Here is a 12,925-nt window from a genome sequence, read left to right on the forward strand (position 1 = left end):
ATGTCATTAGCAAATATCTTTTCCCATTCCGTTGGTTGCCTTTTAGTTTTGTTGGTTGTTTCCTTTGCTGTGCAGAAGCTTTTTATCTTCATAAGGTCCCAGTAATTCACTTTTGCTTTTAATTCCCTTGCCTTTGGGGATGTGTCGAGTAAGAGATTGCTACGGCTGAGGTCAGAGAGGGCTTTTCCTGCTTTCTCCTCTAAGGTTTTCATGGTTTCCTGTCTCACATTCAGGTCCTTTATCCATTTTGAGTTTATTTTTGTGAATGGTGTGAGAAAGTGGTCTAGTTTCAACCTTCTGCATGTTGCTGCCCAGTTCTCCCAGCACCATTTGTTAAAGAGGCTGTCTTTTTTCCATTGGATGTTCTTTCCTGCTTTGTCAAAGATTAGTTGGCCATCTGTTTGTGGGTCTAGTTCTGGGGTTTCTATTCTATTCCATTGGTCTATGTGTCTGTTTTTGTGCCAATACCATGCTGTCTTGATGATGACAGCTTTGTAGTAGAGGCTAAAGTCTGGGATTGTGATGCCTCCTGCTTTGGTCTTCTTCTTCAAAATTCCTTTGGCTATTCGGGGCCTTTTGTGGTTCCATATGAATTTTAGGATTGCTTGTTCTAGTTTCGAGAAGAATGCTGGTGCAATTTTGATTGGGATTGCATTGAATGTGTAGATAGCTTTGGGTAGTATTGACATTTTGACAATATTTATTTTTCCAATCCATGAGCAGGGAATGTCTTTCCATTTCTTTAAATCTTCTTCAATTACCTTCATAAGCTTTCTATATAGTTTTCAGCATACAGATCCTTTACATCTTTGGTTAGATTTATTCCTAGGTATTTTATGCTTCTTGGTGCAATTGTGAATGGGATCAGTTTCTTTATTTGTCTTTCTGTTGCTTCATTGTTAGTGTATAAGAATGCAACTGATTTCTGTACATTGATTTTGTATCCTGCAACTTTGCTGAATTCATGTATCAGTTCTAGCAGACTTTTGGTGGAGTCTATCGGATTTTCCATGTATAATATCATGTCATCTGCAAAAAGCGAAAGCTTGACTTCATCTTTGCCAATTTTGATGCCTTTGATTTCCTTTTGTTGTCTGATTGCTGATGCTAGAACTTCCAGCACTATGTTAAACAGCAGCGGTGAGAGTGGGCATCCCTGTCGTGTTCCTGATCTCAGGGAGAAAGCTCTCAGTTTTTCCCCGTTGAGGATGATGTTAGCTGTGGGCTTTTCATAAATGGCTTTTATGATCTTTAAGTATGTTCCTTCTATCCCGACTTTCTCAAGGGTTTTTATTAAGAAAGGGTGCTGGATTTTGTCAAAGGCCTTTTCTGCATCGATTGACAGGATCATATGGTTCTTCTCTTTTTTTTTGTTAATGTGATGTGTCACGTTGATGGATTTGCGAATGTTGAACCAGCCCTGCATCCCAGGAATGAATCCCACTTGATCATGGTGAATAATTCTTTTTATATACCGTTGAATTCGATTTGCTAGTATCTTATTGAGAATTTTTGCATCCATATTCATCAGGGATATTGGCCTGTAGTTCTCTTTTTTTACTGGGTCTCTGTCTGGTTTAGGAATCAAAGTAATACTGGCTTCATAGAATGAGTCTGGAAGTTTTCCTTCCCTTTCTATTTCTTGGAATAGCTTGAGAAGGATAGGTATTATCTCTGCTTTAAACGTCTGGTAGAACTCCCCTGGGAAGCCATCTGGTCCTGGACTCTTATTTGTTGGGAGATTTTTGATAACCGATTCAATTTCTTCGCTGGTTATGGGTCTGTTCAAGCTTTCTATGTCCTCCTGATTGAGTTTTGGAAGAGTGTGGGTGTTCAGGAATTTGTCCATTTCTTCCAGGTTGTCCAATTTGTTGGCATATAATTTTTCATAGTATTCCCTGATAATTGTTTGTATCTCTGAGGGGTTGGTTATAATAATTGCATTTTCATTCATGATTTTATCTATTTGGGTCATCTCCCTTTTCTTTTTGAGAAGCCTGGCTAGAGGTTTGTCAATTTTGTTTATTTTTTCAAAAAACCAACTCTTGGTTTCGTTGATCTGTTCTACAGTTTTTTTAGATTCTATATTGTTTATTTCTGCTCTGATCTTTATTATTTCTCTTCTTCTGCTGGGTTTAGGCTGCCTTTGCTGTTCTGCTTCTAGTTCCTTCAGGTGTGCTGTTAGATTTTGTATTTGGGATTTTTCTTGTTTCTTGAGATAGGCCTGGATTGCAATGTATATTCCTCTCAGGACTGCCTTTGCTGTGTCCCAAAGCATTTGGATTGTTGTATTTTCATTTTCGTTTGTTTCCATATATTTTTTAATTTCTTCTCTAATTGCCTGGTTGACCCACTCATTCGTTAGTAGGGTGTTCTTTAACCTCCATGCTTTTGGAGGTTTTCCAGACTTTTTTCTGTGGTTGATTTCAAGCTTCATGGCATTGTGGTCTGAAAGTATGCATGGTATAATTTCAATTCTTGTAATCTTATGAAGGGCTGTTTTGTGACCCAGTATATGATCTATCTTGGAGAATGTTCCATGTGCACTCGAGAAGAAAGTATATTCTGTTGCTTTGGGATGCAGAGTTCTAAATATATCTGTCAAGTCCATCTGATCCAATGTCTCATTCAGGGCCCTTGTTTCTTTATTGACCGTGTGTCTAGATGATCTATCCATTTCTGTAAGTGGGGTGTTAAAGTCCCCTGCAATTACCACATTCTTCTCAATAAGGTTGCTTATGTTTATGAGTAATTGTTTTATATATTTGGGGGCTCCGGTATTTGGTGCATAGACATTTATAATTGTTAGCTCTTCCTGATGGATAGACCCTGTAACTATTATAGAATGTCCTTCTTCATCTCTTGTTACAGTCTTTAATTTAAAGTCTAGTTTGTCTGAAATAAGTATGGCTACTCCAGCTTTCTTTGGCTTCCAGTAGCATGATAAATAGTTCTCTATCCCCTCACTCTCAATCTAAAGGTGTCCTCAGGTCTAAAATGAGTCTCTTGTAGACAGCAAATAGATGGGTCTTGTTTTTTTATCCATTCTGATACCCTATGTCTTTTGGTTGGCACATTTAATCCATTTACATTCAGTGTTATTATAGAAAGATACGGGTTTAGAGTCATTGTGATGGCTGTATGTTTTATGCTTGTAGTGATGCCTCTGGTACTTTGTCTCACAGGGTCCCCCTTAGGATCTCTTGTAGGGCTGGTTTAGTGGTGACAAATTCCTTCAGTTTTTGTTTGTTTGGGAAGACCTTTATCTCTCCTTCTATTCTAAATGACAGACTTGCTGGGTAAAGGATTCTCGGCTGCATATTTTTTCTGTCTAGCACCCTGAAAATCTCGTGCCAATCCTTTCTGGCCTGCCAAGTTTCAAAAGAGAGATCAGTCACGAGTCTTATAGGTCTCCCTTTATATGTGAGGGCACGTTTACCCCTTGCTGCTTTCAGAATTTTCTCTTTATCCTTGTATTTTGCCAGTTTCACTATGATATGTCATGCAGAAGATCGATTCAAGTTACGTCTGAAGGGAGTTCTCTGTGCCTCTTGGATTTCAATGCCTTTTTCCTTCCCCAGTTCAGGGAAGTTCTCAGCTATTATTTCTTCAAGTACCCCTTCAGCACCTTTCCCTCTCTCTTCCTCCTCTGGGATACCAATTATGCGTATATTATTTCTTTTTAGTGTATCACTTTGTTCTCTAATTTTCCCCTCATACTCCTGGATTTTTTTTATCTCTCTTTTTCTCAGCTTCCTCTTTTTCCATAACTTTATCTTCTAGTTCACCTATTCTCTCCTCTGCCTCTTCAATCCGAGCCGTGGTGGTTTCCATTTTGTTATGCATTTCGTTTAAAGCATTTTTCAGCTCCTCGTGACTGCTCCTTTGTCCCTTGATCTCTGTAGCAAGAGATTCTCTGCTGTCCTGTATACTGTTTTCAAGCCCAGCAATTAATTTTATGACTATTATTCTAAATTCACTTTCTGTTATATTATTTAAATCCTTTTTGATCAGCTCATTAGCTGTTGTTATTTCCTGGAGATTCTTCTGAGGGGAATTCTTCCGCTTGGTTATTTTGGATAGTCCCTGGCGTGGTGAGGACCTGCAGGGCACTTCCCCTGTGCTGTGGTGTATAACTGGAGTTGGTGGGCGGGGCCGTAGTCCGACCTGATGTCTGCCCCCAGCCCACCACTGGGGCCACAGTCAGACTGGTGTGTGCCTTCTCTTCTCCTCTCCTAGGGGCGGGATTCACTGTGGGGTGGCGTGGCCCGTCTGGGCTACTTGCACACTGCCAGGCTTGTGATGCTGGGGATCTGGCGTATTAGCTGGGGTGGGTAGGCAAGGTGCACGGGGGCAGGAGGGGCAGGCTTAGCTCGCTTCTCCTTAGGTGATCCACTTCAGGAGGGGCCCTGTGGCAGCAGGAGGGAGTCAGATCCGCTGCCGGAGGATTGGCTCCGCAGAAGCACAGAGTTGGGTGTTTGCGCAGATCGAGCAAGTTCCCTGGCAGGAACTGGTTCCCTTTGGGATTTTGGCTGGGGGATGGGGGTGGGAGATGGCGCTGGCGAGCGCCTTTGTTCCCCGCCAAACTGAGCTCTGTCGTCCGGGGGCTCAGCAGCTCTCCCTCCCTTTGTCCTCCAGCCTTCCCGCTTTCTGAGCAGAGCTGCTAACTTATGTCCTCCCAGACGCTAAGTCGCGCTTGCTGTCGGAACACAGTCCGCCCGGCCCCTCCGCTTTTGCAAGCCAGACTCGGGGGCTCTGCTTGGCCGGCGGGCTGCCCCTCTGCCCCGGCTCCCTCCCGCCAGTCCGTGGAGCGTGCACCGCCTTGCCGCCCTTCCTACCCTCTTCCGTGGGCCTCTCATCTGCGCTTGGCTCCGGAGACTCCATTCTGCTAATCCTCTGGCGGTTTTCTGCGTTATTTAGGCAGGTGTAGGTGGAATCTAAGTGATCAGCAGGACGCGCGGTGAGCCCAGCGTCCTCCTACGCCGCTATCTTCCCTCCTCCCTCGCCTATTCTTCTTTATTCATTCATCAGTCAACAGACATTTGGGCTCTTTCCGTAATTTGGCTATTGTTGATGGTGCTGCTATAAACACTGGGATGCATGTGTCTCTTTGAATCAGTATTTTTGTAGCCTTTGGATAAATAGCTAGTAGTGCAAATGCTGGGTTGTAAGGTAGTTCTATTTTTAATTTTTTTGAGGAACCTCAATCGTTTTCCAGAGTGGTTGCGCCAGTTTGCATTCCCACCAACATGCAAAAGTTTCCCCTTTTTCTGTGTCCTCGCCAACATCTGTTGTTTCCCAAATTGTTAATTTTAGTTATTTCACAGGTAATGAGGTGGTATCTCATGGTTTTGATTTGTATTTCCCTGATGATGAGTGATGTTGAGCATCTTTTCATGTGTCTGTTTCCCCTCCGGATGTCTTTTTTTTTTAATGTTTATTTATTTTTGAGAGAGAGACATAGCTTAAGTAGGGGAGGAACAGAGAGAGAGAGGCAAACACAGAATCTGAAGCAGGCTCCAGGTTCTGAGAGGTCAGCACAGGTGCCCCTGGATCTCTTCTTTGAAAAAGTGTCTATTCACGTCTTCTGCCTATTTCTTCACTGGATTATTTGTTTTTTGAATGTTGCATTTGTTAACTTTTTTTTTTTAATTTTTTTTTCAACGTTTATTTATTTTTGGGACAGAGAGAGACAGAGCATGAACGGGGGAGGGGCAGAGAGAGAGGGAGACACAGAATCGGAAACAGGCTCCAAGCTCTGAGCCATCAGCCCAGAGCCTGACGCGGGGCTCGAACTCACGGACCGCGAGATCGTGACCTGGCTGAAGTCGGACGCTTAACCGACTGCGCCACCCAGGCGCCCCGAATTTGTTAACTTTTTAATAGATTTTGGATATGTCCAATATGTCATTTGCAAATATATTCTCCCATTCCGTTGGTTGTCTTTTAGTGTTGTTGATTGTTTCCTTCGCTGTGCAGAAGCTTTCTATCTTGATGAGGTCCCAATAGTTCACTTTTGCTGTTGTTTTCCCTTGTCTCTGGAAACATGTCTAGTAAGAAGTTGCTGCGGCCGAGGTCAGAGGCTTTTGCCTGTTTTCTCCTCTATGAGTTTGATGGTTTCCCGTCTTACATTTAGGTCTTTCATCCATTTTGAGTTTATTTTTATGTATGGTATAAGAAATTGGTCCAGGTTCATTCTTCTGCATGTTGCTGTCCTGCATTCCTAACACCATTTGCTGAAGAGACTGTCTTAGTCTCTTTAACAAATGGTGCTGGGAGAACTGGATAGCAACATGCAGAAGGTTGAAACTAGACCACTTTCTCACGCCATTCATAAAAATAAACTCAACATGGATAAAGGACCTGAATGTGAGACAGGAAACCATCAAAACACTAGAGGAGAAAACAGGAAAAGACCTCTCTGATCTCAGCTGCAGCAATTTCTTACTTGATACATCCCCAAAGGCAGGGGGATTAAAAGCAAAAATGAACTATTGGGACCTCATCAAGATAAAAACCTTCTGCACTGCAAAGGAAACAATCAACAAAACTAAAAGGCAACCAACGGAATGGGAAAAGATATTTGCAAATGACATATCGGACAAAGGGCTAGTATCCAAAATCTATAAAGAGCTCACCAAACTCCACACCCGAAAAACAAATAATCCAGTGAAGAAATGGGCAGAAAACATGAATAATAGACACTTCTCTAAAGAAGACATCCGGATGGCCAACAGGCACATGAAAAGATGCTCAATGTCGCTCCTCATCAGGGAAATACAAATCAAAACCACACTCAGGTATCACCTCATGCCAGTCAGAGTGGCCAAAATGAACAAATCAGGAGACTATGGATACTGGGGAGGATGTGGAGAAACAGGAACCCTCTTGCACTGTTGGTGGGAATACAAACTGGTGCAGCCACTCTGGAAAACAGTGTGGAGGTTCCTCAAAAAGTTAAAAATAGACCTACCCTATGACCCAGCAGTAGCACTGCTAGGAATTTACCCAAGGGATACAGGAGTACTGATGCATAGGGGCACTTGTACCCCAATGTTTATAGCAGCACTCTCAACAATAGCCCAATTATGAAAAGAGCCTAAATGTCCATCAACAGAAGAATGGATAAAGAAATTGTGGTTTATATACACAATGGAGTACTATGTTGCAATGAGAAAGAATGAAATATGGCCCTTTGTAGCAACATGGACGGAACTGGAGAGTGTGATGCTAAGTGAAATAAGCCATACAGAGAAAGACAGATACCATATGGTTTCATTCTTAGGTGGATCCTAAGAAACTTAACAGGAACCCATGGGGGAGGGGAAGGAAAAAAAAAAAGAGAGGTTAGAGTGGGAGAGAGCCAAAGCATAAGAGGCTCTTAAAAAATGAGAACTGAGGGCTGATGGGGGGTGGGAGGGAGGGGAGGGTGGGTGATGGGTATTGAAGAGGGCATCTTTTGGGATGAACACTGGGTGTTGTATGGAAACTAATTTGACAATAAATTTCATATATTTAAAAAAAAATGAAGAGACTTTTTCCCATTGGATATTCTTTCCTGCTTTGTCAAAGATTAGTTGGCCATACGTCTGTGGGTCCATTTCTGGGTTCTCTATTCTATTCCATTGATCTGAGTGTCTGTTCTTGTGCCAGTACCATACTGTCTTGATGATTACAGCTTTGTAGTATAGCTTGAAGTCTGGGATTGTGATGCCTCCTGCTTTGGTTTTCTTTTTCAAGATTGCTTTGGCTATTTGGAGTCTTTTCCGGTTCCATACAAATTTTAGGATTATTTGTTCTAGCTCTGTGAAGAATGCTGGTGTTACTTTGACAGGGATTGCACTGAATATGTAGATTACTTTGGGTAGTATCGACATTTTAACAATATTTGTTCTTCCTATCCAGCAGCATGAAATCTTTTTACATTTTTTTGTGTCTTCTTCAATTTCTTTCATAAGCTTTCTAGTTTTCAGCATACAGATCTTTTATTAGGTTAGGTTTATTCCTAAGTATTTTATGGTTTTTTGGTGCAATTGTAAATGGGATTGATTCTTTGATTTCTCTTTCTGCTGCTTCATTATTGGTGTATAGAAATGCAACCGATTTTTGTATATTGATTTTATATCCTGTGACTTTGCTGAATTTATGTACCAGTTCTAGTATTTTTTTGTGGAGTCTTTTGGGTTTTCCAGGTAGAGTATCATGTCGTCTGTGAAGAGTGAAAGTCTGACTTCTTCCCCTCTGATTTGGATGCCTTTTGTTTCTTTCTGTTGTCTGACTGCTGAGGCTAGGACTTCCAGTACTATGCTGAACAACATGTTCCTGATCTTACGGGGAAAGCTCTCAGTTTCTCCCCATTGAGGATGATATTAATTGTGGGTCTTTTGTATATGGCCTTTATGATGTTGAGGTATGTTCTTTCCATCCCTACTTTCTTGAGGGTTTTCATCAAGAAAGGACGCTGTACTTTGTCAAATGCTTTTCTGCATCTATTGAAAGGATCATGTGGTTCTTATCCTTTCTTTTATTAATGTGATGTATCATGTTGATTGATGTGTGGATACTGAACCACAATTGATGTGTGGATATTGAATCCCTGCAGCCCAGGAATAAATCCCTACTTCCTCACTGGAGCAGCGCCAGGCAGTGAGCTCTGAAACTTTAGAGTCTGCTCCACTGCTTATAGAATCCTGGGGACACTGAAACCCTCTCTTTTCTCCCTGCCCATGGTCTCGGGGAACAGACTTCTTGCCCAGTCCCCTGAGAGTGTCTTTTCTCTTTCTCTCTTTCTCTCACTCTCTCTTCCTCCATCTACTTTTGAGGGAAGGGGAGTGCTTTTCTTGTGTGATCCTGATGTGCTGCACTCTCTCCCTCTCTCTTTGTCCTCTCTCCCCAAAAATGACTCCGTACTCTCTGCAGCCTTTTTCTTCTCCAATTCACCTCTCCACACTGCGTACCTGCCAACTTCTGTAGCTCAAATTATGCAGACTATTGTGTTAATCCTCAGATCAATTTCCTAGGTGTTCAAGATGGCTTGATGCTGAACTAGCTGGGTTTCAGGGATAAGACAAGCGCAGGGTCCCCATACCACTCCACCATCTTAATTCTATCCCCCCTAAACTGAATTTCACATTGTTTCCTAAAATCTGAAAGAAACTCATTTTTTCTAATATATTAACAAAAACTTCTAATTCAAAAGATTATCTTCCAACTTTCAACTTTGAGTAATTTCTGAAACTACAGAAACAGAATCTCAAATTCTATTAGCCCATAGCTATCACAAATCCAATTTTAAGATAAAAATATCTCTATCACTGCATTAATGTTAAAGTATATCACATTTTTCTAACACATACATAGGAAGATCCTTTGTACTCCCTTTAACTAAAATTTAAGAAATTACCAAAATACTCAAGAACTTAATGTGAACATTTCATGTTAATATTTGTTTTATAAAATAGAAAAAAAAAACTTAATGTGAACATTTTATTTTAATACTATTTAAATGTAAATATTCATGTTTCTTATCTAAAATCCTCTTGGAAGATACTTTTTTAAATCTATTTCACTATTTGGGATCCCCATTCCACTAAGCAGGCAGCATTTATTCTCTACAAATATTCTAACTAGCTCTTTACTTCCTGATACACCTACCATTTTAATAGCAATAAGTTACCAGAAAATAAAAGGACGTGAACTTACCCAAATGAATAGACAGGGCTAGGTTTCCTCATCATTACCCAGTAACTTATCAAACATGTTATTAAACTAAGTAAAAAGGAAAATAAATTTTGCTTTAGAACTAGAGCGAGAACACACAGAAATAAATTAAGTTTCCAGAATTCCTAAGTTTGGTGAAAGTTATCAGTGTTTGAAGACTAAATAAATTATTCAAATAATCCCAAATCTAATCACAAAATCCTAATACCTCAGCTTTAACATGTGAAGAAACTGAAAAAAATTAGGATACATCAAGTCAATAAATAGAACCTAAATCCATTCTTTCTCTACTCAGTAAGTTATCCATGCTAAATGGCTTCCATAACTGAGCATGCAAAAATGAGACAGTAATAATAAGGTAATAATAAAAAATAAATAATATATTTTATTTTAGCCACAGACAATAAATCTTGACTCTGATTAACTTTAATCTTTGTTAAAAGTTAACCTAAATATTAATAACATCTTAACAACATTATGAATGTTCTGGATGTTCATTTTCCAAGTACAGTGGAGATTACTACAGTGTGAAATTCAGGTGGTAACTATCTGTTTTAGACCAGTCAAGTAGATTTAGTTAGATGACTAATGAAAAGACATTGTAATACTCCTAAGGCATCGCTCTTGAAAACATCAAGTATTTTACAACCCTTACACAGTAATATGAAAGGTCTTACAAAGCAGGGAGCCAAAAAGGTGTCTCCCTAGCTCACAATTGCTCACTTTAGTTATTAATGCCCATCTACATGGTTACAGAAGAAACTGGTATGTTCTTACTTGACCCTGCTCCCTGGCCACAGCTGACTCAACTACAGGTAGGCACCTCAAGCACCTGGTCTAATGCCTTAGTATTACCTTTTCTGTTCCTCTATAAATGAGATAATTTCTTCCAATATATCTCCTAATTGTTATTGTTTGTATATATATTGTTGAGAATTCTACTTGTTACACACATTGCTTTAAGCAGAGAAAGCTTCATAAGTTCAGTGCAAAAATTCCTTATTAGTTTCAAAACACTGAAGAGATCTTCTAAAACTTACCTAAAAAGGTCAAATATGGTCAAGTAAGTATAGGCAGTTAAAGCTGCAAAACAACAACAAAACAAATGATTAAAATGTTGCTGTTAGGAAATATAGCTCATCATCAGGATTGTTCACACCAGAAGTATCCATTACAAAAAAAAAAAAAAAAATGGAGTCACGAATTAACCTCATATGTTGGCAATTACTTAGACTAATATATATGTAGCTAAAGTTGATAAGTACAGAGGCGCCTGAATGGCTAGAGGATGTGACTCTTGATCTCAGGGTCATGAGTTCAAGTCTCATGCTGGGCATGGGACTACTTAATTTAAAGAAGAAAAAAAGTTTAAAAAACAAAAAACAAAGAAGGTAAATTTAATAGTTTACTTTCAGAACCTGATTTCTCCATCAGGAAAAATGAAGCAGCTTATACCCAAAAGTGCTGTAATCGTTTTTGGTTTTTTGCCGTTTTCTGTCATCTGAATACTATTTTAAATATATTCTTTAAATAGCAGGATGAAAATAAGGATACATAAAAATATACGAGGTCAAGGGGCGCCTGGGTGGCTCAGTCGGTTGAGTGTCCGACTTCGGCTCGGGTCATGATCTCGTGGTTTGGGGGTTCGACCCCCACGTTGGGGTCTGTGCTGATAGCTCAGAGCCTGGAGCCTGCTTCTGATTCTGTGTCTTCCTCTCTCTCTGCCCCTCCCCCACTCATGCTCTGTCCCTGTCTCAGAAATAAACATTAAAAAAAAAATTTAAAAAAATATACGAGGTCAAGAAACAAAATATTACAGATTTCCCTTTACAAGGAAAGTCCAATAAACATAAATGTCAAAATCTTACAGAGAAACCGTATAAACTGAAGGGATAGTCTATCACGTTAAATAGGAATCTAAGTTTTTCAAATAGATTTAAAACTTACAGGGGTACCTGGGTGGCTTAGTTAGTTAAGCATCTGATTTTGGCTCAAGTCATGATTTCAGGGTTCATTAGTTCGAGCCCCACTTTGGGCTCTGTGCTGACAGCTCGGAGCCTGGAGCCTGTCTCCCTCTCTCTCTGCCCCTCCCTCAGCCATATTCTGTTTCTCTCAAAAATAAATAAACAACAACAAAAAAATTTTTTAAAGGATTTAAAACTTAAAAAAAAATAGGTGATTTAAAATGAGAACGCCTAGGGGCACCTGGCTGGTTCACTCACTTAAATGCGCGATTCAGCCTAGGTCATGATCTCGCTCGCCATTCCCAAGTTTGAGCTGTGTTGAGCTCTGTGCTGATAGCTCAGAGACTGGAGTCTATTTCAGATTCTGTGTCTCCCTCTCTCTCTCTGCCCCTCCCCACTCATGCTCTGTCTCTCTCAAAAATAAACAAACATTAAAAAAAATGATAATACCTAATAATTAAACCATGCTGTACCATTTACAAGATACTTTTCAAATAGATTCTCACAATTAAATCTTTTGAGTTATATTTCAGAATAATATACCCCATGTAAAGAAAGACATACCTTTTTTTTAAGATCAGAACAATAAATGTGAAACTAATAATTAATTGCACAAAAATAAGAATGGTGACATACCTATACTGTTCGTAGAACTGCACCACATAAGCAGGAAGCCAGTACATGTTAAATTTATTACACCAAAGAGCAGTATCTTCCAGGACTGTGAAAAAGAAAATCACTCTTATTTGCATAGTGCTAATAAACTTCACTGGGTTTATTCAAGTTGCCGCAATTCATACTCCACAAAGGAATAAACCCAACTTCCTTCAAAAAGTCAGTGTCCCACTTTCTATATCTACCAAAATTATCATCAACCGATTTATTATTATAATATATGTAAATCTAAAACAATAGAAGGGGAATTCTTCAAGAGAAAAAAAATTCTGCCATAAAAACTCTCAAACAGTTGAGAAAAATAGGCATTTACTTTAACACCATTTTGTCTCTATAAATATGTACATAGAGACAATGATAACAAATGGGGCAAAATATAAAGCAAATGGCGAACCTGAGTAAAGGGCTTAAGGGAGTTCCTCACACTAATCTTGTGACTTTTCTGTAAACTTGAAATTATATCAAAATAAAGTTCTTCCTTCCCTCCCCTGAAAAAGGGCAGCACTTACTTATTCACCAAATAAGTCATATGAAATAGGACTACAAAAGAGGGAAAGACTACCATG

At 39.7% G+C, this 12,925-nt stretch overlaps 1 protein-coding gene across 3 annotated transcripts in view; it reads right to left on the minus strand.

Moving 5' to 3' along the window:
* SLC30A6 (solute carrier family 30 member 6) overlaps positions 1-12,925 on the minus strand; it is a 51,588-nt gene that overhangs the window by 29,779 nt on the left and 8,884 nt on the right. For 2 of the 3 annotated variants that reach the window (XM_011281136.4, XM_045054712.1), the window contains exons 3-5: positions 12,321-12,405; positions 10,761-10,803; positions 9,703-9,768 (exon numbers count right to left, since the gene is read on the minus strand). In XM_011281136.4, coding sequence (XP_011279438.2) covers positions 9,703-9,768; positions 10,761-10,803; positions 12,321-12,405 — 194 coding nt within the window. The remainder of the gene's footprint in view (positions 1-9,702; positions 9,769-10,760; positions 10,804-12,320; positions 12,406-12,925) is intronic. The other variant, XM_011281137.4, reaches the window with a different exon arrangement.

Source organism: Felis catus, chromosome A3 (genome assembly GCF_018350175.1).
Source record: "Felis catus isolate Fca126 chromosome A3, F.catus_Fca126_mat1.0, whole genome shotgun sequence".
In the NCBI taxonomy this organism is placed as follows: Eukaryota; Metazoa; Chordata; class Mammalia; order Carnivora; family Felidae; genus Felis; species Felis catus.